The 18,069-nt window shown below is 45.4% G+C and overlaps 1 protein-coding gene across 1 annotated transcript; it reads left to right on the forward strand.

The window, feature by feature from the left end:
- The first annotated feature begins 7,515 nt into the window (after positions 1-7,515).
- LOC136539286 (lecithin-cholesterol acyltransferase-like 1) lies at positions 7,516-9,219 on the forward strand. Its single transcript, XM_066531232.1, has 2 exons — positions 7,516-7,946; positions 8,084-9,219. Exons 1-2 carry the CDS (start codon positions 7,540-7,542, stop codon positions 8,979-8,981), a joined length of 1,305 nt encoding a protein of 434 aa, XP_066387329.1. The 5' UTR covers positions 7,516-7,539; the 3' UTR covers positions 8,982-9,219.
- The last annotated feature ends 8,850 nt before the right edge of the window (positions 9,220-18,069 follow it).

Consider the following 18,069-nt stretch of genomic DNA (forward strand, 5'->3'; position numbering starts at 1 on the left):
GCGGACGTGGTCTGGGGTCCCAAACTGCACAGGTAGTGTGATCTGCCTGAGAGGTGTAGAGCTCTGTCCAGGGAGAACACCCCAGAACTGTGCCTCATATGGCTTAAGATCCGCCTGATCTATCTTCAGGGCGGGCAGACTGTTCTTGAACAGTATATCGATGGAGCTGCCGTTGTCGATTAGTACTCTGTCGAACTGGATGAACTGGACCTTGTTGATACAAGGATTGAGGACCAGGGGAAAACGTCCTGGCTCTGGTATTGCGGCCCATTAGTCCTTCCTGCTGAAAGAGATTTCGCGGTGATTCCACGGAGGGAGCCATGGATTGGCGAGGAGGTTATCGGCGTTGGCCATGTTCAAGCAAGCATGGGCGAGTAGCTTGCGTTCCCGCTTGGTCTCAATGGACACTTTGCCTTCGATGATGGTGTTCACGCGATCGGTTGGCTTGACGTACTTGTGACGAGGGTCTGCATCGTCGTCGTCGTTATCCTCGTTGCGCTGTTCCCCTGCATCGTTAGGCTTGTCGGATGTGTCCGGAGCCTATTGACGCGTATAGATAGACTTGAGAACGCGGCAATTTTCCATGGTATGGTTTGACTTAGGATGGAGCTGGCAGGGCCCCTTCAATGCTTTGGCGTAGTCGTCTTTGTAGTTACAATGTCCGCCGCCCTTTTTCACGGTATTGACCTCGCCGTCGTCTTCCCGGGCACGCTTGCTCCAATAATCGTCACGGCGGTTGCGCCACTGATTACGTTGGTCACGGTGGTCGCGGGAGTCATTGCGCTGGTTGCGGTGATCAAAATTGTCGTTCCGACCACGATTGCCGCGGTAATCGTCGTGGTGTGGAGAGTGGTCGGAGCGTGGAACCCTTGCTGCTTCTTCAACAATTATCTTTTTAGCGTCATCGGCGTCCGCATATTTCTTAGCGGTGGCCAAGAGCGCTATGACTGATTCAGGTCTCTTCCGGAGGAGCTTGTCTCTTAGGGCGTCGTGGAAGCGGAGGCCAGTGATGAAAGCCTCAATTGCCTCATTGTCGGAGATTGATGGGACCTTGATGCGCATCTCCGAGAAACACTGAACATACTCGTGCAGTGGCTCATCTTTCCGATATCGGATCCGTTGCAAATTGTACTTGTTGCTCGGTTGTTCACAAGTAGCGATGAAATTGTCGATGAAGGCTTGCTTAAGCTCCTGCCAAGAATCAAAGTAGTTCGCCGGCAAGCTGACTAGCCATTGGTGACCTACATGGCCAACAGCAACTGGGAAGTAGTTAGACATGACGTGCTCATCAGCCATGGTTGATCTGCACGCGGTTTTGTAGAGCATGACCCATAATTTGGGGTTTTCTTTGCCGTCGTACTTCTGAAGTTTCTCAAGCTTGAAATTCTTGGGCCATATGACTTGGCGAAGGTGTGGAGTAAACTGCTTCAAACTTGGCGGACCGTGGGCAGTGTCATACTCCATATAGCGATAGCTTTCGTGGGATACTCGATCGTTGGCTCTCTGATTGATGTGAGCGTGCAGGTCATGTTCACTAAGGTAATGGCGGAGATCGTTATTGTCATCGCAACGGTCTCAATTGCCATCTGTATTAGCCCTACGACCGCGGTTATCACAGCGGTTGTCACGGTTGTCTCGGTGATTATCATCCCGGACATCGCGACGGTTGTCCTCCCGACGGCGGTTGTCATCCCGACCACCGGCATGGCCATCGTTGTTGCGCGAGCCACGTTGGTTGAGTGGCTATGAACGACTTGGGTGCTGGCAGCTGTGGCTTGACTCGACTGATACGGATGGAGCCCGAGCTTGGTTTGCGACCTCCACGATCTAGGCCATAGCGGCCGTCAGATAGGCTTGTATTTCATCGTGAACTGCTTGGGTTTCCGGGGTGTTCGGTAGCCATTGCATTGTCACCATGGCGATGGCTACGTTAGCACTTGGAGTCCTGAAGACTTGTTTATCTCCCACCCTGTCGAAAGCATCGTTGAGGTCATGTGGCTGGACCCTTATGCGCCGTGCCTCCTGGTCTACTTCGGCTTCGATTTGCCGGTGATTAAACCGGTCAATGTTGCGTGCCTCGCGTGTAGTCCTTTCTTGTTCTGTTTCACCAACTGCCGGTGGTTCGTCATTGCTGACAACGTTGATCAAACCCCCTCGCCTTGGCGGGAAAGACGGGAATTGCGGGAACCTCGGGGCATGATCCGAGATATCCAGATCGTATTCGACGCCTTCATCTCCGTGATGCTGGAGCTTGGTGTGGACGAAGGCATCAGATGCAGTGCCAGACAAGGAGCTGGAGTCACCCTCTTGGACCGTGTGGACGGATCCTTCACGATAATCTTCAATCCGAATCATTTTGATGAAGTTGCGTGGTTCCAGCCAAGGTTGGCACGTAAAACACGGATCCGAGCGGCGTTGTAAGTTGTACGCGTAGCTGGAGGCAGCGTTTCATAGGCCATAGAGCTAGACCTGGTGGTTCTCCATCGAGGCTTCGTACTCGAAGAGTCGGAGACCCGTTGCGAAGGTCGGCTGGCGATGAGCGGAGCGCCCCTTAGGAGTAGATATGACCACGAGATCTGTTCCAAGTCGTGTAGGACAACTGGTCCAAGCTGGTCGGGTAGATCTGTTATGGGGAGTGGTTACCTGCTCATTAGGTTGACTTTGAATCATACTTACTAGAGCTAGGGTTTCAGCGAGTTTGGTGCCGACCTGATCGATGGAGTCGAGCAGGTCGGCGTTGTCGATTTGCTTCCCTTTATAGTGGGGAAGTGGATGACGGGTTGTCGGCGTGGCTAAAGGTGATGTAGGCATGGTCGGAGCCAGATGTACCGTGGTCGGAGCCAGATCCATCGTGGTCGGAGCCGTATCCATAGTGGTCGGAGCCGTATCCATCGTGGTCGGAGCCGTAGCCGATGCAGGTGAAGTAGTGGTTGGCACGGACTGAATCCACGCCTCCTCCGTGGTCATGGCGATGGAGTCATCGGAGCCGGTGGTCCAGGTGATCTGGCTGACGGTGAACGTGAGGCCGTTCGGCGTAGCCATGGAGCCGGAGATGATGACCATCTTGTTTGCTTGGAGAGCAGTACGCACACCCCCTACCTGGCGTGCCACTGTCGATGAAATATGGTCGGTAGTCTACCTAGGGGTATGCCCAAGGTAGTAGATTGTTGGCAGACAGATGCGCAAGCCACAAACAAGACGGTGACGCAAGACAGACACGAGGTTTTATCCAGGTTTGGCCGCCGAGAAGGCGCAATACCTACGTCCTGCGTCTGATTTGTATTGCTGTATGTCAATGAGAGATGTTTTTTAGAGGGATCCCCTGCCCGCCTTATATAGTCTGGGGGCAGGGTTACAGATCTGGAAACCAATCCTAGTCCAGTACAATTGTCATATGCGGCCAGATAAGGATTCCTATTCTAATCGACCAGGATCCTGCTTGATCACCAAATCCGCCTTGACTCCTTGTGCGGGACTCCGATCAGGTTGGCCGGGCCGCACGTCGTCTTTCGGGTGGACCGGACCCATTGATCCGGGCCGGCCCAAGCCTAGCCGTAAGGGTATAGGGGTTAATACCCCCACACACCCCTAAGCCACCATTCGTCCAGTAGGGCTCCATCCTAGCGTGGATCTGCTCACTGGCACCTTGATCTGAGATGCCTTCTCTTGTTGATCCCTCCACTAAACCTCCTCCAAAGGTATTATTTTCATCCCTCCTTCACTTGATGGAATCTCCTGGTTTGTTATTTATCCTTAAAAGTTGGAACTCGACAGATTTGATATATGAACATGTGTGCTGGTTTAGCCATGATCTCTTGAACTTGATGTATATGAACAGGTGTATCGATCTAAACAATCCACATCAAGTTGTTATTGCACTATGCTTAGGGGTTAGATGGATCTGATATTTGAATATAGTATTATGTGATCTTAATGGTTTAGCTGGTGGCTATCTGCTTCCAGAATTGGTGCAAGATGGAAACAAAGGAGCTGGAGGAGGGACACTTTGCCATTTGCGAGCTTCAGGCAAAGATAATTGGCTTGGATTGTTCTTGAGACTCTCAAAACGCATGAGACTATGTGCTAAACCGATTTCATAGCTATGTTGTACTGGCTGTTTCACATGACCTTATTTGAGGATGCTGGTGGTCACAAGCCCCTGCATTTCTTCTGTTTTCACATGACTTTATCTGAATCTACTCTATTCAATGATTCAGTGCAAATTAATGGTTGATATTAATGTGTCTCAATTTAGTGCAAATGCTAGTAGATGAAACTGTCACAGGATGCATTGTTAATGTTGTTACTTACATTGTCATTGTCCTTATTGTTCTTGTCGAATATTTGTAATGTTTTGGAAAAAAAATCTCATTAATTTGCAGTGAGCAGTACAATTATCATAAAACAAATTAGGCTATAACTTTTTTGTGCCGATAACCGATTATATTTCCTTTGCACTTTTTTAGCTTCGCACATGACTCTGTCTGAAAAGGCGAGAGCAATGGAAATGTAACTGTTAATAATTCTGGAGGCTCCCTAGGAAGATGGTGGTACAAGATGTACCTGCCAAAGTTCTTTATGCACCTCTACGGTAAATCCAACTGCTTGGACAGAGGGTTAGGCTGCTGTCATACAAATGGTATGTCTTGTTTTTTTCCACATGGTTTTCAGTATTACTAATTAGTCCATTTGATGCATCATATCTTGAGATTAAGGTTAAGTTATTGAATTTTGATATTGTTTTGAAGAAAAAAATGAAATTGGGAGAATTTTAGAATAGGAAGTGGGTATTAGAAGAACCTGCAAGAAAATGTATGTTTTCAGGCATTTTTGAATGAAATTTTAAATTAATATCCCCGAATGCGACACCAAAGCCAATTTAGTGCATGTGCATTTGTACGAGCATACCAACCTCCTAAAGATTCAGCATCTATTAGTAGGTGTTCTATTTTCATTACCAGTGAAGCAAAATTATTTCCAATGCTCTAACAGATGTCTATTTTAATTGATTCTCAATAATCTGATGCCATGGATTGAGGTAGCAAATTGAACAAACCTAAAATCATTATATAACTTCTCATTCAATGTTAAGAAGACTTTAGGATCCTTGCCAATCATGCCACAGAGAGGCAGACAAAGTTAGTACTAATTTTCATCGTACTATGAATGTTTACATACTTGATATTAGACACCAGAACGAGTTTGTTAATTTGCTCTCCCTTTTTTTCCATGCCCTCCATCTTATTAGTTTCTTTTCCTAATAGTAAGCAGGTTGGAATGCCTAAGAGTAAACAACACATCATGTTTACTAATTTAGTTTCTCATTTTTTCCCTTCTGTTGACAAATTTATATCCTTTAATCTTTCTCCTAGGCTGATTGTTTTCCAGCTGTCTTTTGACATAATGTTTCAATCACAATATGTCTAATTATTTACTTGCATGATGGATGTTTCAAGCTAGATTGGTCACTGTATCAATGATACCAGCTAATTAGTTTCTTTGGTTACCTGTCCATTATTTACTTGCCTGATGGATGTTGCCTTCGGGGGATAGAATAAGACAATGTTGGTAAAATGGTTTTATTGGGTCAGTTTGCTCAGCCCTTACAACAGTGATTATTATGATAGACCCTTAATGTTCTTTTAAATTGTCATGGTTACGAGTGCTGATTTTTGCGCCCAAGAAAAAAATATACCTCAACATAAGCACGTGATATCCAGATAATATGGCTAACTGTTGGTTGCTAAAAGTGATAGCTTTTACCAGTGACACTTTCTGTCAGTCAAGTGAAAATTAGGTGCAATTATGGTTTTTGAACATCACTGAATGTTTAGCTACAATTTGAAGAATTTTTAATCCTCTATTTGTTTATCTTTGCAGGCCCGTAGTTTCACTTGTGTATCATTTGTAAGTTGATCCTATAAACTTTTAGATAAACATATAGACGCTAACTGTCTTCTATTTGATGGTTATTGTTTATGTTTTACCTCATTTGACGTTTTCCACAGGTATGCCTCTGTCAGAGCAATTAAAAAAATCTGTTGTGGATGATCAGCAATGGCTCACGTACTGGGTGTTGTACTCATTTATTACTCTATTCGTGCTCACCTTTGCTCTAGTACTCAAATGGTAAAAACAACAATCTTTCTACACAAGTGCACATTTCATCATAGCTTTAGTTTTATGTGCACATTCCATCTTACCTTGCTTTCTTTGCTATTGACCATCTCTGGTTTAGTACTGCACTTCATCGTTCACTGCTATAGTGCTCTCTCATGATTTGGCTAATAAGTTTTTTGGATACATCATGAGATGAATGAAAATGCTCATCACAGGCATAACTTTTGCACTTTGCAGGCTCCCTTTCTGGTCTTACGCAAAACCGTTTCTCAATTGCTGGTTAGTATTGCCATGTTTAATAGAGGTGCACATGTATATGAGCATTTTGTGAGGCCAATGATTGTAAATCAGCAAGTTTGTGGGCTTCTGGTAAATTCCAATGAAGGATGAATTAAGTAGGCATGATGATGTAATTTCAGCTGCACAAAGATACATTAAGCAAAATGGATCAAAAGCGTTTAAAAATCTTGTTAACAAGGTATTATCTGTTCCTATTAAATGTACCATTCTTATTTGTGAAAATGGTGGCCACTTGGCACCAGTTAGTTTGCTTGTGCTGTGAGAAGCACAACAAAGTGCCTCTACAGTCTACAGTGATGATGATGGCCTAATGATGAATGGTATTGCAGTGTGGTTTTTTTGATTGCATACTACGGAATTTTAAAGTAGAGTTGGTGAGCCTGCGATGCCACGCTCTTCGTGACTACGCTAATTTCACGAACTTTGCATTTTAGATTAAATGTCACTTTAACGTCAGTATTTAATTTCACAGTATTGTTATATTATCGTACGATTCGTGTGTTTTTAGTACAAAAGTTTAGTTATCTCGTAGCAACGTACGGATAGGCTGCCTAGTGAATACAAAATTGCACCCGCACATGGGTACAACAATTTCTAATGTATGGATGACATGGATCGGTGATACCTATCGGGAACGAATCCGTTGACATCCCTACCCACTAGCCATGGGATCATTTCAGTATTTTTGCATATTTGTACTATTTTTTTTATTAAGATAGTGGTCAAACATGAAACATGGTGTCCAAAAATGAGCGGTGACAAATGGAGTGCTTTTGAGGTCTCGGTCATCAGAATGATCCCTTCGTCGGTTCTAGTTGGAAATGCGGGACACTGATAATATATGAAACAAAGATTCACTTGGATTCGCGTGTATGAGTTGCCTTCCTAAAGTCCACTGTCCACGAAACGTAGCTGCAAGTATACTATGCTACCTAATCTGCAAGATCGCAACCACTGCTGGTGCCGTGCTCCGTTAGACAAGAGATTAGCCCAAAGTCCTAAGCCAATCACTATGAGCATGATTTGTCAACTCGATGGCTGTCTATGATTATGAGAATCACAGTAGCGCAATGTGTTATATATCCCCAAAGGCAGAAGCAGTAGCTAGCGAATTCACAAATGGGGGCGCAGCAGCATCGCCTGACGACGGCCCTCGTTCTGCTGCTTGCCGCCGTGCTCTTCTCCGTCGGCGCGCAGTCGTCGGAGGCGCACGGGGCCACCTCCCTCCACCCGGTCATACTGCTCCCGGGTTACTCCTGCGGCCAGTTGGACGCGCGGCTCACCGACGAGTACAAGCCTCCGACGCCCGGCTGCGGCGTGCCCAAACAGGGGCGCCGCTGGTTCCGGCTGTGGGAGAACTACACGGCGCTGCAGGAGGACCCCGCGCTCCTGCCGTGCTACGAGGACCAGCTCCGGCTCGTGTACGACCGCGCCGCCGGTGACTACCGCAATTTGCCCGGCGTGGAGACCCGTGTCGTGTCCTTCGGCACCACCCGCAGCTTCGTCTTCGACGATCCCGCCCAAAAGTAACAAGCTAAGCATATGCGTGTATCGGCGGTGTGTGTGTGTGTCTATATATATATATATATCATGTCGAATTTTACAGGAGATACGGTGGTGAAATCATGTTTTGTCTCGTGCGCCATATCCTTATTTATTATAGGAACACCTGCATGGAGAGGCTCGTGGAGGCACTGGAAGGCGTCGGATACACAGAGGGAGCCAACCTGTTCGGAGCCCCGTACGACTTCCGATACGCGCCGGCGGTGCCCGGCGTGGCGTCCAGGGCGTTCGCCGACTTCAGCTCGAGCCTGAGGCTCCTGGTGGAGCACGCGAGCGTGACAAACGGGAACAGGCCGGTCATCCTCGTGACGCACAGCTTCGGCGGCCTCTACGCCACGGAGTTCCTCAACCGGAGCCCCCTGCCGTGGCGCAGGAGATACGTCAAGCACTTGGTCATGCTCTGCCTCGGCGTCGGCGGCTCGCCGTTGATCATGCAGGTCCTCGCCGCCAGCACGAGCAGCCCCAGCCCGTCGACGACGCTGCTGGGCAGCGTGCTGGCGTTCGGGAATAGGAGCTTCGCCAGCACGCTCTCCCTTCTGCCGTCCCCGAAGGTGTACGGCAACACGCCCCTCGTGATCACGCGAGCCAGGAACTACTCGGCCAAGGACATGCCTGAGTTCCTTGCCGCGGTAGGCTTCACCGACGACGAGGTCCAGCGGTACCGAACAAGGGCGCTGCCGGTGACACTGAATTTCAGGGGGCCACTCGTGCCGATGACGTCTATCAATGGCGTTGGTGTGCCGACGATCGACAGGTTGATCTACTGGGATGGCAACTTCAGTGCCAAGCCTCAGGTGGTAAACAGTGACGGCGATGGGATTGTCAGCTTGGACACCGTGCTGGCTCTGCAAACTTTTGTCGGTGATGACCCGGATCAACGCTACTTCAAGTCCGTTTTGATCCCCAACATGACGCACACCGGTATGATCTCAGATCATTCTGCGCTCAACCGCGTGGTTAAAGAAATTCTGGAAGCAAACCAAGCCACTCATTCATAGGGCACATCGTCATGTGCTCCATTTGCTTCAAGTTAACATACAACTGGTTTTTTTTCATTGTGAAAACTAGCAAATGTGTCCATGTGTTGCAACGAAATCTAATATGTTTTGAAAATATACTTACTATTGTAGGATGTGATTTTGTTGTAACTCATATGAGCATGGATATGAATCCAAGTCACATATGGGATACAGATGGCATAAGGACACATTTGATCGTATCGGATTTGGATTAGGGTTGTTGACATGCTGAGGATGGACCTCAGATGAGTTTCTAAAAATGATGGAAGAAGAAATGTTCACTCCTTAATAATTGTTAACAAATGTGCCCGGGTGTTTCGCGGCTCGGAGATTTATATACAACAATTGCATCATCTAGTCGAATATGTCATGAAATCGGACATCATACCGTGACTAGATGGTGTGTCGTTAGAAATATGGTCTCATATTGGATTTAGATTAGAAACGTGTGGACAACAAGTGAAATGTGAACGGAGAGGGAAGTGTGGTGGGATTGTCATGTAAACACGGTTCGATCTTTCGATAGGTATGGTAACATTGATTGGTAGAGAACCCGACATTGATTATCGATTCAGGTTTATACTTGTTAAATATAAGGAGCAATTGTCTGGCGGACATCCAAAGTAATGGTCATTTGCTGGCGGACACCCTGTTTTTAGTAGTTTGCCAGAAGACACTCTGGTTCGTTGAAATTAGGCCACATGACATCGCGGCCCGGTTTCAGCCGGTTGAGGAGAAAGAAAATTTTATTTTGGACATTCGGTGCCCCTGAACCACAGTTGGGTCCACGCCCCAACCTGGTCTGGTTGGACCACGTAAGAACTGGCCATTTTTCTCAGGCCAGGCCTGAGCCAGCCTCACGCTGGTTCCTGTCACCGCCCCCGCCGGTACTCTGCTCCTCCTCCCCGTCGTTCTCCTCACCTCTGCTGCTCCTCCCCGCGCGGTACTCTGCTACTCCTCCCCGTCGGTGGTGTTCCCTGCTCGTCCTCCCCGTCGGTGGTGGTCCCCTACTCCGACGAGCTCCTCGGCCCATGCACGCGAGCTCCATGGACCACGCCCAGAGTGAAGGGGTACTCCAGAGGGAGAGAAGAGCGCGGCGACGCCATGGTCGCCGGCGGTGAACCGTCGCCGGCGACGAATCCTCACCAGCGCAACCCGATCTCAAGCTACGGAGCATGAGAGACGATGATATCAAGTACGTTGGACTCAGGAGCCGTGGTGTCATGTGGCCTAATTTTAACGAAATAGAGTGTCTTCTGGCAAACTGCTCAAAACGGGGTGTCCGCTAGTAAACGACCATCACTTTGGATGTCCACTAGACAATTTTCCCTAAATATAAATAAATCTATAACTAAGATATACATGATCCAATGAGTATAAAATGTTTACTACAGTTCAATCATACAATAATTAGTCCATCATAAAAATTTCATCACAATTAGATCACAGAAACTGCAACTATGAATTCTTCCAATTAATTACAGAAAAGTAGAGATCTAAAGCTACAGCAAAAACTTTATAGTAAAGCATACCATATTATATGTTCACCGTGTAGATCTACTCACGTGGAGTCTAACAAAATTTGATTTTCTATTTTATGATTTTCTATGATTTATTATGATTTTTCAAAGATTAAGTCAAAATAAATAAAAAAGAAAAAGATAAATCCGCCTTCAAAATGCTTATAATATGGTTAGGGATTAAAGATGAACGATTTTAAAAATTGAGGGAAATATTTTGCCTGGTTTTAGACTTCAGGAGAAAAAACAGAATTTGGTAAAAGTTGAATAGGTAACGTAGACTTTTTCCGCTAGGAAATGAAACGAGGTCTCGGTGGGAGGCCGATGACCATTGAGGGATGGGTCGCTTGGCGGCAGACCCACCAAGATCCAATGCGGAGTCAAGGCAAGCTTTGGCTTATAGCCAAGCCATGTCACTGCGTGCCATGGAGGAACTGATGCTCTTGCTAGCGCCGCGCGGTGGGCGAGTGGCAGGCTCGCGCGTGCGGCCGACTGGCACGTGCGTCAACTGAAAGCGGCGAGTGCGCGGGCTCGCGGCCGGGCGAGCAGCACACGACAGCGGCGGTGGCGTTGCTGCACCGCACGACTGGCAGGCTCGCGCGTGCGGCCGGGCGGCGCGTGCGTCGATTGGAAGCGGCGAGTGCGCGGGCTCGCGGCCAGGCGAGCAACACACGACGGCGGCAGCGGCGTAGCGGCCGGGCTAGCAGCGTGCTACGGCGGCGCCGCGGGCGAGCTGCGGGGGCGGCAGACGGCAGCCTGCGGCTGCGCGCGATGGCCGTGGCGCTCGGTGGCATGGAGCTCTTCGTCGCCTCCGGCACCCAGCAAAAATTCCCCCATCTACTCTGATTCCGCGTGAGTTGTGAGCAGTGGAGAGAAGAGACGAACGGGCCCCACGAGTGTCTTCGAACATGTGATGAGCCGGTCGACGGACCCATCGCCAAGCTGGTTGGCTCTCCACCTCCTATTTTGCTGAGCTATCTTGATTATAAACCAAGCTAACATGAATTATTGTATTTATTCTTATAAGGTTTGGGTACCCGTACGTCAGTATGGAATTGGCGTCTCTCATTGGCTCCTAGTACCTGACAAAAGAGCACCCAGCTACGTGCTGGCGCTGCCCAAAGTCCAACTGTTCTGGTTCTAAGACCTTGTTTAGTTTTTCCCTTAAAGTTTACTCCCTATCTCATCAAATATTTAGACACATGAATAGAGTATTAAATATAAACTAAAAATAACTAATTGCACAGTTTACGATTAATTTATGAGACGAATCTTTTAAGTCTAATTAGTTCATGATTTGATAATGTGGTGGTACAGTAACACATGTGCTAATGATAGATTAATTAGGCTTAGCAAATTCGTCTCGTGGATTACTGACGGATTCTATAATTTATTTTTTTTATTAGTATTCGAACAACTGATACGACACCCTCATGTGAAACCTAACGTAACACCCAAAATTTTAGAGTCAATTCCCTCAATGCCATTGAAAATTTCTAGGCTTCCCTCAAAGCCATCGAAATTTTCCTTCTCCCTTGGGTGCCATCAAATAAAAATTTTGTTTCCCTAGTTGCCATTCTGTTGGTTCTCAGTTACGTGGCTGTTAGGTTCCATGCAGAAATGACGATTTTACACTCCGAATCACAGTACAATTTTGCTATGTTTCCCTAGATGGCATTGCACCGTATTTTCACGCATTCCCGTAGGTACAATTGCACTAAATATTTATTCATTCCAAATCTAACAACAAGTGTACATACATATATTTGATAAAAAGAGAATAAAAATACATGTATAATGTCACAGAACCGACAAATTTATAAGAGCACGCATACAATGGCGGCACGTAAAGCGGTCACACTGTCATACTTGAGCCCATATAAATCCGATAGTCCATCGAGTACCACGACGGGTCTCGATAAACGATCCACATACAACCAAGATCGTACATGATTCAACATTCATGTCACATGTTATAAAAAGTTCACAGATACGGTTCATTCAACAGAGTGCTGTCGACACGAAATTTCGTCTCGTGCCGAGGGCACACGAGTAAGCCGGAAGGGTCCGCTCGATGGAACTAGAGATCTGCCTAGCTTCAACGCAGGAATGGTCGATCCTGCGCACTCCTCCCGAGACGTGCCAATCAATTTGACCCTACAATTGATAACGAGATAAAGCTAATCAGTAATTTAAGGCGGAACATGCTGGTGTTGCCAGACAGTTCCGAATGTGTGGCTCTGAGAGCCGATATGGAAAAAAATCGAATAAATAATTAATTCCAGCATACTCATAAGAATAAATCAATTCGAGCTCATGAAATTATGAAAGGTAAATCGGTTGTCGCTTAGAATAGTCAATGGCAAAAGGATGTCAATAATAATTTATTTATGCTAAGCTAATGACTGCAAGTAACCGAATCCCTTTTATATAGAATAAGCGGCTCATCGTCATTTAACTATTTAATAAAGATAAATCTAATGAACATATTAGATCTCATCTATCACTATAACTGGTGGGGCATAAGGCAAAATCATGTAGGTCGTAGAAACAACAACAGATTTGACGACCCTAACTCATTACTAATATCAGTGGGGCATGAGGCAGAATCATGCAGACCGTAATACAATAATAAGATCATGGGGCTAACACATCTTTCAACCTATTTTTACTTCAACGGTCTCGTAACATGAACTACATATATGAAAGCACTCGATATCGGCTATAATAGCCAATTCAGGCATAGCGCACAGTTAAGGTCATGCCAATCAGGAACAAATCTACCAAATAACGATCCCCACTTCACGGTGCTAACAGTGGTGTGTGAGGTAGAATCACACAGGCTATGATAACGGGCCATGAAACATTTTTTGTTAGTCAACAGATCTATTCAAGACAAAACATGCCTTAACCGCACACTATGCACGATCAAGATTGACATAAAACGCCCGATAAAACATAACTCATCGTTTAAGATGCAGATTAGACCAGTTTAGATTAACAAACGATGGGTTAAACAAGATGTAAGACCGATCTAGATCAATCGCAATCGGGCGAAGTGATATTGCTGTAATTAAATAAATAATGGAAGCAATAAGCAATATCGGTAACTTAATTAATCTATCCAAAGGAACACCACCCTTAGATATAGCCGATAACTTGACCTTAATCTAGTTCGAGCAGTGGAGGTCGACCGAATCGATACAGCCTTACTTGAACTACACAAGAGTCGATAACTAGCTTATACCGAAGTCATAGTGGAGGTCGACCGGATCAATGCAGCCATACGAACAGAAGTATAAACCATGACGGTACTTACAAACAAGCAGTGGAGGTCGACCGGATTGATGCAGTCGTACTTGCTGAAGAACTCACCGAGATCTACTCTACTGCTACTCCTAAGAGGTAGCCAGAGCCAAAAAAAGTAAGTACCTTCTATTTTATTGATTGTGTGTCCTTTTATAATAGCCGGGGTCTGATATTATACCCGGAGCCTAAACATGAATCCTACTCGAGCACGACTCGTTATAATCTTCAGCATAAAAGAAAACATTTCTAATTTTAGATAACTTGGACCCTAATCTTTCATTTTTGTAGAGTCCGATATGTAGTTTCCTGGCGCCAACCGTAGCTCATCATCGCTATCTGATGATGTCATCCAAAGAGATCCGATTCAAGAGTTGTATCTAAGTCAGCTAATACCGATCCTTATGCAATTGATTCCTTGATGGGCACAATTTTGGAAGCTCTTGAATTCCCGTGTTCTTCTCCCAAATTTTGGTGTAAATACATGCCCCCCAATTTTGGGATAAAAGTGATTTTATTCTAAAATTCCTATTTATTTGTTTACCACACTACAACCGTTCTATTCCGAGATATATGCATGATCCCTGACTTCCTGGCCTGAGTTTTATATAATATCCCAATAGTACCTCTTCCAATTCACTCGGCCTTTTCCACTTTTTCCTTTTCCTTAAGCAAACTTTAACAGCCGACACCGTCATCGCTAAGGCCTCAGACCCTAGCAAATCCTCTATTCTATTAAGTCGTCATCCAAGCGATCTTTGTCAAATTCAAACCTATTTCGGCTGCAATGGCGACCATCGACCACGTCCCTGAGGTATGCCTCCAAGTTTTTACTCTCCAAGCATCGGCTGCCACCTTGTATCTCTTTTCTTCTCAAACTTATTTTGTCCGATTCCCAGGAAATGGGGAACGAAATCTTGATTCCATCAGCTGTTGCTTCCAATATCTATTTTCTTGGGCCTATGGGTGACCCTGATCCATCTGATTTCATCCATCAAGAAACCAACCAAATCCCCTTCAAATAGTCTGTAGTAGATTTATCTTCCTGGAACACTAAAACTTTCTTCAAAAACTGGCCCAAAATGACCAAGGGATGGAGAGGAACAACTCACTTTTGATTGCTACATCTTATTTCTGGTCCACCGCCCTAAATGCCTTTGTATTTGGTCATGGCCCAATGACCATCACCCTAGCCAATGTCTACATGTTGACCGACCTTAGAATCACTAGGTCAATGCAGCCTTATGAGTACTTGAGTGCTGGCTCTAAGAAATTAGCTAAAATAGTAGACTATACAGGATGGGCCAGTTATATTTTGAACCATGTTGGAGATGGATCAGTTGTTAGTGAAAGGGAATACGTGGCCTTCCTAAACATGTGGCTAGAAAGATTCATTTTCTACGGGTCATCTTGTGGTTCAACCTACAATCATAAACTCATGGCAGAGCACCTAGCATTAGGCAAGGATATCCCTCTTGGAAAGTATCCGCTAGGAGCTGCTTATCATCTGATGTACCAGGTGGCTGCCCAATTACTGAAGAATGAACCAGTGCATACTATCAGTGGCCCTTGGTGGTTGATACAACTGTGGCTTAATCTGTATATGCACAAGATTGCAAGGCCTGATCTCAGAAACCTGAGCTTTCCATCCTCTAATTTTGATGAGGAATATAAGGGTGAAGAAGGAAGAATCCACCAGTGCAAGAGTTACGGCGAGGCTGCATCGGCCATAGTAAATGATTTCGATGTTGGTCATCTCATCAAAAAAATTACATAGGTTTTGGTGCAGACGTCGTGATTTGGCTACCTTATGATGGGGATGAGAATAATGAATTGACCTTCCCATTCAAATTTCGATTTGAATCAGGCTATTTGGATGAGCCAGCGGCTGTGATTTTTAACTCCTTTATCAAGCCCTATGTTCTTCCAGCTGAATTTCGTCATGGTCATGGCAAAATGGCTATAGGCTCCTTCATTCCAGGAAACCTCTCAACTTATGAGTTTTACAACCCTTCGTTTGTAGGCTGTCAGTTTGGTCTCAGACAATTGCCCCCTCCACTTTTCTTCAAGGACATACTGAGGCTAAGAGAAGACATCGGTGAAGTACTGGAAGCCTCTAGAGTTTTTAAACTAGGATCATATCTTCCTTCCCTTTGCTTGCATGACTGGATTAGGGCTAGCTTCTCTTCCACTCTTTTTGACTCCTGGTGGCAAGAATGACGCTCCCACCTCTTCTATGGGTCAGTCCATCCTTTGTGCATAGCTTTGGACGGGGAATTTGCTTTTGATAGTGAGGTAACTCGCCATTTCTTTTAAGCAGATTGTCCAATGAATTCTTTTGCCAACTGTTCTAACCGACCCTTTTCAGGACATTGACTGTAATCCTCCAAGCTTGGATAGGAAAGGGCATACCATAGACTATCGGCCACCATGCCTGGTTGCAAGAATAGGATCGGTTGCACCCTCATTGAAGAAATGGATGAAAACTCATGATGTCTCCACAATCGTGACATATCAGTCTTCAAAGCGCAAGGGGGTCCAAAGTGCAACCCACAAAGCTATCTCCTTATCAAACTGATATTTCAGCTTTTAATCTCATTCCTTCACAGTTATCGAGCATTGCATCCCAATCCGCTTTGGGTGCGAAACTGCTATCTCAGGTGTTTGATTCAGCACCAACTGAACCTCCATCGGCTGATCCTCAAAAGGAGCCAATTTCGGTTAAAATAATCGATGCTTCCATAACAGCAGAAAATGTGAGTTTTGTCCTTAATGCTTGTCAGAGCATTTTCTTTAACTTTTTATCTACTCGGCTCTCATTCTTCATCTGGCTTCTTACCATGCTAGATACTTCCTGAGGAAACACCCACGCAAGAGCAGGAGCTTGATAGTCCACTTAATGATCCTGTTGGTGTCGAAGCTGATCCTATTGATTCCCTAGCTCAGCATGCAACTAATGGTAAGGAAGTCACACGTCCCTTTTATCCTTCTGCAACAATCATGAACCAAAATTTGACATTGCAAATACCAATGTTGAAACCTAAGAGCCGATTGAACCAGATGCTATTGGTGCATCATCAGTTGTTCCTTCTTTTCAGATACATGCTACTACAGAGAAGGTACTATATCCTCTTCGTCATCCATTTATTATAAACTGATTTAAACTTCCTAATCAAGATTTTTTATACATAGACTCTCAATCTTCTAGCCCTGAGTTACTCTTTTAATCTTGAGGAGTATCTTGATGAAGGTGAAATCAGTTCGTCAGCCACTTCCTCCAAGGAAACCTTGCCAGAAGAGACCAAAAATCAGCTAAGAGATGTTCTGCCAATGTTTGAAGAGAACATTGCCGATTTGGTCTAAGACATTGATCCAATGCATAGAGCCTTCTTGGCCATCAAGGGTAATCCATCCATAGCTCTCTGTAGAGTCTTGTCTCTTTTTTCTATCTTTGAAGATCAGGTCCTGAAGGTAAAATAGTCGTAGAGGAATCTGTTTGATCATGAAACTTTATTGGCCAAGGGGAACTCTAATAGGCAAGAGGCTAAAGAACTGTCATTGTCGATTGATCACTTGAAGAACTCCTCCATCAGTATTAACACAGAATTGTCTCAACTGGAAGCTAGGCATGCAGAACTTGAGAAGTAGCTAGAAAATGTGAAGGCTGTCATTGATCATCACAAGTCCACCCTGGCTCAAATACCTAATGCCATTCAACAAAAGAAATAGGAACTGCTGGCCAAAGTCAGAGAAGATAGAGCCATCCAAAGTAGCCTCGAGAGCATTCCTAGATCAACCGAAGAAGATAAACAATAGATCGCAGAAGCTGAAGCTATTCGGCCAGAAGTGTTGAAAGCGATCCAAGATGTTCTAGACTTGTAATCTATGTATCAATGTATGTCTTGTGTAGAACCAATGGTATTACTATGTTTCTCTTTGTTTTGGCTAAAGAGCTGATTTTTGAAAATAACTGATTCCAGACTCTCGATCTTAATCCCATGTAGGTCTAAAAACACGACCTTTAATAAGAGAACCCTTTTATCTTTTGTCTTTAGTCACCTGGCGCTGTATTCACTTCGGTATTAGTGAGGTGATGCTTCGCCTTCTATTAATTGCGGTTGCCTTTTGCACGTCCTGAGGTGTCCACCTTTTCGCTCCGTGGCTTCAAATGTCAGCCGAGGGCTTCGGCCTCGAACACATCTACACTTCCAACCACTCCTATTTCTTTCCACTCATCCACC

Source organism: Miscanthus floridulus, chromosome 2 (genome assembly GCF_019320115.1).
Source record: "Miscanthus floridulus cultivar M001 chromosome 2, ASM1932011v1, whole genome shotgun sequence".
In the NCBI taxonomy this organism is placed as follows: Eukaryota; Viridiplantae; Streptophyta; class Magnoliopsida; order Poales; family Poaceae; genus Miscanthus; species Miscanthus floridulus.

Excerpts from the sequence above, each read along its gene's own strand:
- LOC136539286 (XM_066531232.1), top strand. The coding sequence starts at position 7,540 with ATGGGGGCGCAGCAGCATCGCCTGACGACGGCCCTCGTTCTGCTGCTT. Across the intron at positions 7,947-8,083 it reads TTCGACGATCCCGCCCAAAA|GAACACCTGCATGGAGAGGC; the intron begins GTAACAAGCTAA and ends TATTTATTATAG.